Source organism: Geotrypetes seraphini, chromosome 17 (genome assembly GCF_902459505.1).
Source record: "Geotrypetes seraphini chromosome 17, aGeoSer1.1, whole genome shotgun sequence".
Taxonomy (NCBI): Eukaryota; Metazoa; Chordata; class Amphibia; order Gymnophiona; family Dermophiidae; genus Geotrypetes; species Geotrypetes seraphini.
In genome coordinates, this window is record NC_047100.1 from 29,899,090 (window position 1) to 29,911,432 (window position 12,343).

The 12,343-nt window shown below is 43.5% G+C and overlaps 1 protein-coding gene across 1 annotated transcript in view; it reads left to right on the forward strand.

The window, feature by feature from the left end:
• The first annotated feature begins 7,206 nt into the window (after nt 1-7,206).
• GNAT1 (G protein subunit alpha transducin 1) overlaps nt 7,207-12,343 on the forward strand; it is a 49,004-nt gene continuing 43,867 nt past the window's right edge. The window contains exon 1 of the mRNA XM_033926339.1: nt 7,207-7,312. Coding sequence (XP_033782230.1) covers nt 7,207-7,312 — 106 coding nt within the window. The remainder of the gene's footprint in view (nt 7,313-12,343) is intronic.

Sequence of the window (12,343 nt, forward strand, 5' to 3'; positions counted from 1 at the left end):
ATTTAATCCTTTAATTTAGTGCAGTATATTCTAGTTCTCCAATTTGTTTCTTAGGCTTCTGACATTGACATACAGACATTTCAAGCAATGTTTATCATATCTATATACAATTTGCTCAGCAGTTGGTATGGATAATTTGCCATCTTTAAAATCAGCCTGCTCTGTATGAAAGGCAGCTGAGATGTCAAATTGCATCAGAACTGACTGTTTCCCTTTCCTCAGATAGTTCTAGGCTTTTGAGGTTAGTTCCAGTAGAACTGTTTCGGTACTGTGCATAACTCTGAAGCCATGTTGTGTGTTGTGAAAACCATCCCATTGGTTAATGAAGTCGGATAGTCGTGTGTTGATGCAGAATTCTAACAGCCTCACTGGCCAGGGTATTCCTGTTATGGGGCAGAAGCTCCTTGGTTAGGTCTAGGCCTGGGGCTTTCGGTATCAGCAATACCACGTTAGGGTAGAGGCTCGTACTTAGGCATGTATTGGTCAGGTCTGTCAGCCAGAGGTGGAAGGTGGGGGGCGCCTGGCAGAGTAGTTTCACTAGACATATGTCTAGACTGGATGATTTTTTCTAAATCCTTTTTAACCAGTATGTGATTTCTTTGGGTGTGACTGGGGAGACGTTTAGCCACCATCTGTCAGCTGAGACACCTTCTTCAGCCGTGTGGCATGTCTGGACCTGGCTGATGGTTTCTTCTAAGGAGTATGTCTAGCAAAGTAACACAAGAAAATGGAGTAGATTCTGCACCGTTCACAGAGGAAAGTATTTATGTTTGTGAGTGACATTGCTGAAGGGTTAGAAGGAAAGGTTTGCCTTTTTGCAAATGATATCAAGATCTGTACCAGAGTAGACACCAAGGAGGGTGTGGAAAACATGAAAAAGGATCTACAAAAGTTAAGAGAAATGGTCTAATATCTAGCAACTAAAATTCAATGCAGAGTAATGTATTTGGGGATTAGTAATTGGAAGAAGCCATATGTGCTGGGAGGTGAGAGGCTGATATGCATGGATGGGAAGAGGGACCTGGGGGTCACAGTGTCTGAAGATCTAAAGGCGAAGAAACAGTGTGACAAGGCGGTGGCTGCTGCCAGAAGGATGCTAGGCTGTATAGAAAGAGGCGTGACCATAGAAGAAAGAAGGTGTTGATGCCCCTGTACAGGTCATTGGTGAGGCCCCACTTGGAGTATTGTGTTCAGTTTTGGAGACCGTATCTGGCAAAGGACGTAAGAAGACTTGAAGCGGTCCAGAAGAGGGCAACGAATGATAGGAGGTTTGCCCCAAAAGACAAATGAGAGACTAAAACCCTGAATACGTACACCCTAGAGCAGGGATCTCGAGGTCCCTCCTTGAGGGCTGCAATCCAGTCAGGTTTTCAGGATTTCCCTAATGAATATGCATTGAAAGCAGTGCATGCACATAGATCTCATGCATATTCATTGGGGAAATCCTGAAAAACCGAGTGGATTGCAGCCCTCAAAGAGGGACTTTGAGACCCCTGCCCTAGAGGAAAGGAGGGACAGGGGAGATATGATTCAAGTGTTCAAATACTTAAGTATTAACATAGAACAAAATCTTTTCCAGAGAAAGGAAGATGGTAAAACCAGAGGATATAATTTGAGGTTGAGGGGTGGTAGATTCAAGAGCAATGTAAGGAAATTCTTCTTTACGGAGAGGGTGGTGGATGCCTGGAATACGCTCCTGAGGGAAGTGGTGGAGAGGAAAACAGTGACAAGAGTTTAAAAAAAAGCATGGAATGAACATAGAGGATCTCGAATCAGAAAAAAAGTTAAGGCCAGTCCTGGGCAGACTTTCACAGTCTATGCCTGTATATGGTCAATTGGTTGAGGATGGGCTGGGGAGAGCTTCGATGGCTGGGATGGTTTAGATGGGCTGGAGTGAGCTTTGATGGAGACTTCAGTAGATGGAACCTAAGCCTAGAACTGGGCAGAGCTTTAGGTTCTGGCCCAGCAATAGTTGGTTTTTTCTTCTTTCCACTGAGTGCAATAGAAGTAAGGAGGTCTCAGATAGTAAAATGTTGATGTATCTTCAAATAAAAGCTATGGAATTATAAGCTGGATTTCTCAATCCATCCTGTTTTCTAGAGCCATATGGTACCCACCCACCGAAACCTAAAGAAAGTAATCTGGGTGTGTAACAAGGAACAGGTTTGGGTTCTTAATGAGCAAATGTGTCAACCAAAGATTTTCCCCGCAAAACATAAACACACTGTAGCAGTGGGAAGCAGCTGGTCATAGGTTGCAGGATGTTCCAATACCGCAGCAGGAATTATATGACCAGGATATCCTTGCATAGTCACATGAGGATGGGCAGGTGGGCAGATGGTCCAGAAAAGCTGAAACGGTACAAGAAGAGAAGCATGTTAACACACTGGAGAAGTACCCCCAACTTTTGACAAGCCCTATAGCTTAAAAAAAAAGGACAGATTGAGAAATTCAGGTTTTATTTCTACTGAAAGCTATGGAATTAAGGAGAACTTGCCCAGATATCTGGCCTTTGACATTGAAAGCAAGGGAGGTTAAACCTCAATATCTCAATCTGTCTGTCCTTCCTTCCCCTTGAATTAGCCCTGCTTAGCTTATATGAACAGTATGGGGTGGCACACTATTGTATATCTCACTGTGGTGTAGTGGTTAGAGCAACAGCCTTAGCACCCTGAAGCTGTGGGTTCAGATCTCAACTTATCCCTTGTGACCCTGGCCAGGTGCAAGCTGGTGTTCTGAGGCCAGTTCTAGCAGTGGCCTCAGGGGATATACAGTAGGCCGTCTCTGAGAAAATAAGCATAGTCACCTAAATTGATGAGAAAAGATGAATTATTTGAGAGAAACACATCTGTTACACATTATTCAGTATTATAGCTGCTAATGGCCCTGTGGTGAAAGTCAGAAGCCATGAAACAGAATAAGGTAAATGGAATTGAGAGAGTTGCAGCCGATATAGGGGACAAAAAGTTAAAGGAGAATCAGGAAGGACAGCCCAATCACCATAAGCACTAACACACGCTAGGTATCCTAAAGACAAAAATCTGCTCTGCCTGAGAACTTTTTTTTTTTTGTTTTAATCAATTTTTATTAGAATTTTATAATGAATATAAACAATACAGGCACCATTTGTAAACCAATCCGTGATATTACAATCTTTCAACAAAGCATATAAAAAAAAAAAAAAAAGGAGAAAACCCCCAACATAAGTATATCTCAATCCCACCACCCAACATAAAGTAAACCAATATAGGCAATAATAACCCCCAACAAATTAAACACCATGAGGAAGTCCTTTCGTTGTTCCTTCAAAAAGACTCCCAATTAACCACACCTCTCCTCCCCCTCTATCCCACCCTCCCACCCCACATGAGGAAATAATTAAATGCACTGAAATATTTTGTCCCAAGTCCGCCTTTGGAAGTCATAATAACCATAATGCTTAGCAGCTATACATTCCATCTGTGCAAGTTTTCGCAATTTCTCTAACCATTCCTCTTCTGGTGGAGCAGCTAGCTTCTTCCAATATAATGCTATTAAACATTTGGCCGCTGCCAACCCCATTCTGACCAGTTTTGTCTGCCAAGGAACATCCCTAACATTACTGCCTGAGAACTTTTATAATAAGGACACCAAAGTAGGTTGCCACCCATTCTGTAAAAAAGTATTTCCTCAGATTTCTCCTGAGCCTATCACCTCTTAACTTCATCCTATGCCCTCTCATTGCACAGTTTCCTTTCAAATGAAAGAGACTCGACTCAAACACATTTACATTACGTAGGCATTTAAACGTCTCTAACATACAAGAACATAAGAATTGCCGCTGATGGGTTAGACCAGTGGTCCATCATACCCAGCAGTCTGCTCAAGCGGTGACCCTAAGGTCAAAGACCAGTGCCCTATTTGAGTCTATCCTTACTTGCATATGTTCTGTTCCAGTAGGAACTTATCCCCTCTCCCGCCTTTCCTCCAAAGTATACAGATTGAGGTCTTTAAGTCTGTTCCCATACGCCTTATTACGAAGACCACACACCATTTTAGTAGCATTCCATTTTTCCACCACTCTCTGGGTAAAGAACTTCCTTACATTTGTACGGAATCTATCCCTTCACCTTTAGAGAGTGCCTTCTTGTTCTCCCTACCTTGGAGAGGATGAACAACCTGTCTTTATCTACTAAGTCTATTCCCTTCAGTACCTTGAATGTTTTGATCATGTCCCCTCTCAATCTCCTCTGTTCGAGGGAGAAGAGGCCCAGTTTCTCCAATCTCTCACTGTACGGCAACTCCTCCAGCCCTTTAACCATTTTGGTCGTTCTTCTCTGGACCCTCTCAAGTAGTACCGTGTCCTTTTTGAAGGTGCGGCTTCCAGAATTGTACACAATGACAGTGTCCTTACTATCTCAGAGCAGCCCCTTATGAAACCTTTTACAGTTGCACCAAAGTTACATTTTCCCCTTTGTTAGGTGAATGTGTAAGCATCTCCCTTTCACTCTGTCCACTAAACTAAAGATGGCAGACAGAGAAAACCACACAGGACACCTATAAACCAATGTAAAACATATTTAATACAATAGCATATGTTTTATTCTTGTCCTTTTATTTTGAGATTTTGGAGGATTCTTCACCATCACAAAGCTAAACTTTGGAATACTTGTTTTCCTCATTTGAAAATGCTTTTCACTACTTCAGCCTTGACTCATCCTGTTCCGAGAGATCTATGTACTTTTTTGAAGCATGCATTATTGTTGGGGAAGAAGTCTATTCTGGTAGACTGGCTTGATGCACATCCCCCTACCTTGTGGCAATGGCGATAATTGATGATTAATCAATTGAAGATGGAACGTTTGGAAACTCCTGAGACAGACTCAGTTAAAGGCTGTCAATTGCAACTTATGTGGGAGCCTTTTTGGGCCTCTTTGACTGGGTATGCTCATAGCCATATACTGAATATTTTTGACTGTATAGTAGTTATGTATATGTTGTACCTGCTCTCATGCTGCTCTATGCCTTTTTTGGGTGGGGGGAGGGGGGTTTTGGGTTTATGAAAATCTGGTCTGTACTGCTTTGTTGTCATTGTGGTTTTGGATTATGCTTTTGACCAATAAACAGTTTTGAATATAAGAAGAACGTAAGAATTGCCGCTGCTGGGTCAGACCAGTGGTCCATCGTGCCAAGCAGTTCGCTCACACGGCGCCCCTCTGTCAAAGACCAGCGCCCTGAGACTAGCCCTACCTGCGTACGTTCTGGTTCATCAGGAACTTGTCTAACTTTGTCTTGAATCCCTGGAGGGTGTTTTCCCCTATAACAGCCTCCGGAAGAGCATTCCAGTTTTCTACCACTCTCTGGGTGAAGAAGAACTTCCTTATGTTTGTACGGAATCTATCTCATTTCAATTTTAGAGAGTGCCCTCTCGTTCTCCCTACCTTGGAGAGGGTGAACAACCTGTCCTTATCTACTAAGTCTATTCCCTTCAGTACCTTGAATGTTTCGATCATGTCCCCTCTCAATCTCCTCTGTTCGAGGGAAAAAAAAGCCCAGTTTCTCTAATCTTTCACTGTACAGCAACTCCTCCAGCCCCTTAACCATCTTAGTCACTCTTCTCTGGACCCTTTCAAGTAGTACCGTGTCCTTCTTCATGCATGGTGACCAGTCCTGGATGCAGTACTCCGGGTGAGGGCGCACCATGGCTCGGTACAGCGGCATGATAACCCTTCTCCGATCTGTTCGTGATCCCCTTCTTTATTATTCCTAGCATATGACATGTTGGTGTGTGTGGCACAGAGGTAGAAGTCACATTGTAAATGGACTGGTTTGCTGATGAAATTGAGTTTGTAAGTTCAAATCCCAGTACTGCTCCCTTTGGGAAGTGTTTCTAAAGAGGAACAATTTGATATAGGTTTAAATTATAATTTGTTTTACATTATTATTTGTATGAGGCTGGCTGAGAATACTTACAGCTTGAAGGTAAGAGGCAAGCCTGTTAAACCACCTGGTGAGCCTCTCCCAGGACTGCCTGGACTGGAGGTCTAGGTCTAGGAGGGTCTTTAGGCACCTGGGCCAATCAGGGCCTTAGGCTTCCTTCCCAGAGCATTCTGGGATGGAATGGATATGGCCTAAGACTCCAATTGACTCACTTGATTTTTCTATTCATTTGCTTTGTTGCATATTATCTGTACCTCTAATCTTGGACCTGTGCTCTTGCTTCAGAACACACTGGGAGTGCACCAGCATCGAGGAGGTCTATATCTCTTTCAACATTGGGCACTGTTAGTAGGTCCCGAGACTGATGAGCACTGGACCCGTCACAGAGGGTCGTCCTTGTTGGCACCAACGGACTGCAGTGCTGAGCATCAGGGGAAGCCCAAGAAGCACAAACATCAATGTATAATAGTGATTATATCAAAGTACTGCAACAATAAAGCTTGCAGCTCTGGTATTTTGTTGTTTAGACTATGAGCATTTCTATTTATTATTTTCCAGCTATCTTTATTGTCCTGCTTTCCACCTCTTCTTTGCTGCAGATAAGTTTGTTACTAAGATGGTTCCTTTGCCTATTTTTCTCACGGTCATTTTGCTTATTTGGCTGGGGTGACATCTCAAGCTCATACATTTTGACTTGCACTTAAAAAAACTAACTTTTTCGTGTTTATAAATTTGTAGGCTTTCATTTGTAGCTAATTAGGGTTTTTTTGAGGATACGCAAATTGGTGTTCATTGGTGTTTTCAAAGCATTTAAGTAGTACTGCTGGGTACCATTTCACATTTCCTGAAAGGATAAATTCAAATTGGAATGCATCCTGGCTAGAGATGAGCAGATCTCTCATATGAATGTCTCCAGCTCCAGATGGAGCTGGACTCAGCACAGAGTGTTTTAAAGGTTGCTATTTCTGGCAGGGGCTTAACTGTCTGCTTTAGTCTAGCTCTTTCAGCTGAGCACAGCAAAATTATGTAAGGAAAATCTGGAACTTTCACATCTGCTTCTGCCTCCACCTGTCATTTCCTGGGATTGTCTAATTTAGATCAGCTGACAAGTAGAGACTGCAAAATCCTCCTAAGAAGTGGAGCAAGTCGGATTTAGGATCCTAGAGATGAGTTCTTCTTTGGTTTTACATTACAAACGAAGGCGTAGAAAGGCGGCAAGGGGTAGGGGAGCATTTTCCATTTCTCTTGTGTTTTCTCTTTTCCTATTGAACTTTTGGTCTTTGGAGGATGGGAGCTGGTGCAAGTGCCGAAGAGAAGCATTCTAGAGAGCTGGAGAAGAAGCTCAAGGAAGATGCTGACAAAGATGCCAGAACGGTCAAGCTGCTTCTTTTGGGTAACTTTTCCCATCTGTCTCACCCACTTCTTATCTTCTCCTTCCTAGGCTGTTTGGGTAAATCTCCTCATAAAGGAGATGAAGAAATCCCGATCAATAAAACTAAATCAATATCATTTATAACATAGATTTTTGTTTTATTCCATTATTCCTCACTCAGAGATCTAAAAGCTAATTGAATGCATGAGAGTAATTCTATAATTTTTGGATTTAGACTAAATTATTTGGAAAAATGTTGAAATCCCATGGATTTTTATTCTTATTGATTATATACATTACATTACATTACATTAGTGACTTATAATCCGCCTTTACCTTGCAGTTCTAAGCGGATTACAGTGTAAGACAGCTGGACATATCCAGGAAGTTACAATTCAGAGGATGTATACAGATCAGGCGTAGAATAGAGGGGGATAGCTGGGATTTTCTAGGAAGTTATAATTGGATGATGCTTACATAATAGATGCCGGAAATTACAATTTAGGAGAAGGGTTTAGGTTTGGTTGCTTGTTAGGTTCGGTTGGGAGGTTGTATAGTTTTTTTGAAAAGTAGGGTTTTGATTTCCTTTCAGAATGATTTAAAGTCGATAGTTGTTGACAGCAAATTGGAGATAAAGGGGTCCAGTTTCGCTGCATACTTCACTGAATGTATAGTCTTCTTTATGGAAACCGCTCAGAACTTATGGCAGGGCGGTATATAAGAATAAAGTTTATTATTATTAGCAAACACAGTTTTCAGCTGTGAGTTACATTCAGGTAAATTCCACTCTTAAAAAGGTTTATGGACCTCTTGAGAAATAGAACATCAAAGTGGTCATTTTAGATGGACTATTCACATTTCAGATATGCATCAAATGTTTATCTTCCATTTTACAATGCTGGGATTTGTAGGCGGTATGATCTAGGCTTGTTTTTGGAGAGACTAGGGCAGGCCTAAAGCTGAACTTTTTGGGCCTGATTCTGTATAAAACGTTGGCCTCGGCAACTACCTAAGAAGTAGCTGAGAATCGGGTACCAGCATCCTATGCAGAATCGCGTCTATCTGAAAGGACAGATGCCTTACCCCTCCCCCCAATCTCTAACCAGCGCCCATGTCAACTGGCGCCAGTTAGAGACTCACACTTGTCTGATTGCAAAGATAGACGGCTCAGCTGCCTATCCTTGCTGAGAGATCCTTTGCCATCAGCTGATTGTGGCACGGGAATTCCTGATTGGCTGAGCCAGCAGGACTCCCCGAAACTGTGGCTCAGCTGGTTGGGGGGGGAAAATACCCCGGCTGCGGCAGAGGACCCCCTGACACTCACCCCTCAAATCAGCAGGAGGGATGCCCACTCCCTCCTGCTGCCGGGCCCCTCTGAACCCCTGACACCCACCCAATCCCCCCCATACAGTTACTTTATTTGATATACTGCCATTACTGACAAAAAAAGTCAAAACAAAGCGTTTTACAAAATGTAAAAACAACAGGGGGATTTCTTGGCCTACAAACAATTACAGCATTATGTGGGTTCCTTACATAGAGATGATTTAGTTTTTCCTGTTGAGGCAAGGATCAGGGAGTTGGTTGATCTGTTTCAGGAAAATGGTTTTACTCTATCAGGTCTTCATAAGGTGTTACAGTTACTGGTTGCCCTTGTTAATAAGAGACTTGTTGCGTCACAAGTGGAGCCAGGAAGCGCAAATTCCGGAACTTACTTTAAATTTGGTTGCATTAATACCAGGCATTTCGGTAAGCACTGATCTGAGAGAATGTCAATTCCGAGTGCTACATTGCACGTACTTTACCTGATATTAGCTGCATAAATCTGGATATAATGAATCGCTGGATTGTCAAAAAATGCTCAACTCAACCATTCATTTCTCCATGCTTTTTGGTCCTGCCATAGAAACATAGAAAAAGACGGCAGATAAGGGCCGCGGCCCATCTAGTCTGCCCACCCCAATGACCCTCCCCTATTTATCTCTGTGCAGAGATCCCACGTGACGATCCCATTTCTTCTTAAAATCAGGCACGCTGCTTGCCTCGATCACCTGAAGTGGAAGTCTATTCCAGCAATCAACCACTCTTTCGGTGAAAAAGTATTTCCTGATGTCGCCGTGCAATTTCCCGCCCCTGATTTTCCATGGATGTCCTCTTGTTGCCGTCGGACCTTTGAAAAAGAAGATATCTTCTTCTACCTCGTGAGGTATTTGAACGTCTCGAACATATTTCTCCTCTCTCTGCGTTCCTCAAGTGAGTATAGCCGTAATTTATCCAGCCGTTCCTCGTACGGGAGATCCTTGAGTCCCGAGACCATCCAGATGGCCATTCGCTGGACTGACTCAAGCCTCAGTACATCCTTGCGGTAATGAGGCCTCCAGAATTGTACGCAGTATTCCAGATGGGGCCTCACCATAGATCTATACTCTACTACATGGGATTTTTGGAGCAAAATTGTGAATTATGTAGCACATCTCTTATGCAGTACTATTCCTATGTCCCTGGCTAGTTTGTTATTAGATAAATATGAAGCTTTTCGTCTCCCTCGAAAAGGCGCACGTCTCTTTATGAGGAAGGTGGCAATGCTTGGTAAGAAGGAAATATTAGCAGTTTGGGTGGGTGAGAATCCGCCCTCCTATTGGGCATGGCAGAACCGCCTGCATGTTTTGTTGCTCTTAGAACGTAGGATAGCTAGATCGACCTTAAAGAGGAAAAAGACTTTCCTTCAAATTTGGAGACCTTATATATTGTCATTGCCTCATAAAGCCCACAGTGATATCTTGAATGGGTTGTAGGAGTGGCTTTCATACTCCTCCTCTGTGGTCGGGTGAAAAGAGGAGACTGAGAGGGGACATGATCGAAACATTCAAAATACTGAAGGGAATAGACTTAGTAGATAAAGACAGGTTGTTTACCCTTTCCAAGGTAGGGAGAACAAGACGACACTCTCTAAAGTTGAAAGGGGATAGATTCTATACAAATGTAAGGAAGTTCTTCTTCACCCAGAGAGTGGTAGAAAACTGGAACACTCTTCCGGAGTCTGTTATAGGAGAAAACACCCTACAGGGATTCAAGACAAAGTTGGACAAGTTCCTGCTAAACTGGAATGTACGTAGGTGAGGCTGGACTCATTTAGAGCACTGGTCTTTGACCTGGGGGCCACCGTGTGAGCGGACTACTGGGCACGATGGGCCACTGGTCTGACCCAGCAGCGGCAGTTCTTATGTTCTTTTTGTTTCCCTATTTGCTGATCGTTTTCTATGATGGATTGAGGGGGTTTTCTGTGGGTTCTGGATTGGGAGGGGGGGTTTAGAAGGCCAGGTGGGGTTTTGCTATTCTTGGCGTGTCCTGTTTCTTTGTTTATGGTATCACGTTGGGTTTTCTGATTGTGTGAGAGGGAGGGTTTGACCTGTGTTCCTTTATGCAATGTATGTACGTGTGCATTGGGTGTTTTTTTAGAAATGGTCTACAGGGGTTGGTGGGTGGGGGTGAGTGGTTTGGGGAAAAAAAGGAAAATTGAGTGACAAGTATTTGAGGGGGCCCAGCAATAGGAGGGAATGAGCATCCCTCCTGCTGAATTCTGGGGTGTTGGTGGGTCCCCTCTGCCACAGCTGGTTCAGCTGATCATGCAGGGGTATTTTCCCCCATTCAGCTGAGCTGACAGGACTCCCTGAAGCCACAGCTTTGGGGAGTCCTGCTGGCTCAGCTGATCAGGGATTCCCATGCCACAATCAGCTCAGCTGGCCACGTTTACATTTTTCTGTCTTTCTTTCTCTCTCCCTGCCCCCCAAGCCAACGCCGCCGATTTAAGCCACCACCCCTATTTTATATGACGAAAGCTGTATTTTTATTGTACACCGCTCAGAAGTCTGATCAAATAAATTTGAAACTTGAAGTCTGCTTCCCTGATGACACAAAAGCCAGGCCCACAAGCCTCCACTCCCTCCCTGATGTCAATTCTGATGTCAAGAGAGGAAGTTCCGGGCCAGCCAGGCAGCGATTGTCTGGCCCAGAACTTCGGGGGGGAGGGGGGGAAGGCTTCTGGGCCCAGTGCTTGTGCAGTGGTTGTATGCGCCTGGCTTTTGCGGCGTTGGGGAGGCAGGGAGATTGCAAAGGCAACATGAGCCTATCACAGAGCCCGGGTGATTGATTGATGGAATAAACTTCCACGTCAGGTGGTCGAGACTAGTAGCGTGCTCGACTTCAAAAATCAATGGGACAAACAGGTGGGGGTGCTACAGGGTTATGCATAAAAGATGGGTAATCCAGGGAGGGAGGGTTCTTGAGTGGCCAGACTTGTTGGGCCGCCGGCCCTCTTCTGCCGTCATACTCTAGGTTTCTATGACCCAATTGAATTGGATAATATCCCTCCCTAAGGAAAGGCTTATCATTTTTATCAACCAATCCATTAAAAGTTCAAGGCAAAAGTCCACAGGGAATGCTGCTTTAGCAAACGTTTGAATCACTGTTATGGAGTGTAACAAAAGAAAAGACGAAACATAAATCACCAAAATTCCCTCATTCTCCTTCAAAAATGTCTAACATCTCTTCCTTCTTTCCATGTTTTCTCTGCTAATTCTATTCAATTCTTTCTGTTCACACAAACTGCCTCTCCTTCATTTACATACTATGTCTCATCCTAATTTCCTATTCATCTCATCACCTCCTTTCTCCTCCTTTCTCATCAAACTACTCCAAATTATTATTTATTTATTTATTTATCTAGTTTTCTATCCCATCCTTCCAGTAGCTCAGAACGGGTTACAAGCCAACATTCACAATGGAAAACAATGAGCAGCCACCGGATGCTCCCGTGAATACCCCGGCCCCTACCTTTGTTAGACATTGGGAGTTGGAGGGCAGCACGGTCTCTCCAGCTCCAAGGCTCACCCCCGTGCATCACATTTGTTCATACCATCACGATCTTCATAGTATTTCTTTTCTTCAGTGGTGAAAAACTTGAGGAAAGTGTCCACCAATATAATACACTGGGAATTACAGCTTAAGTTTGTTATCCGCCTTTATATATTGCCCATGTGAGCCTATCAGATG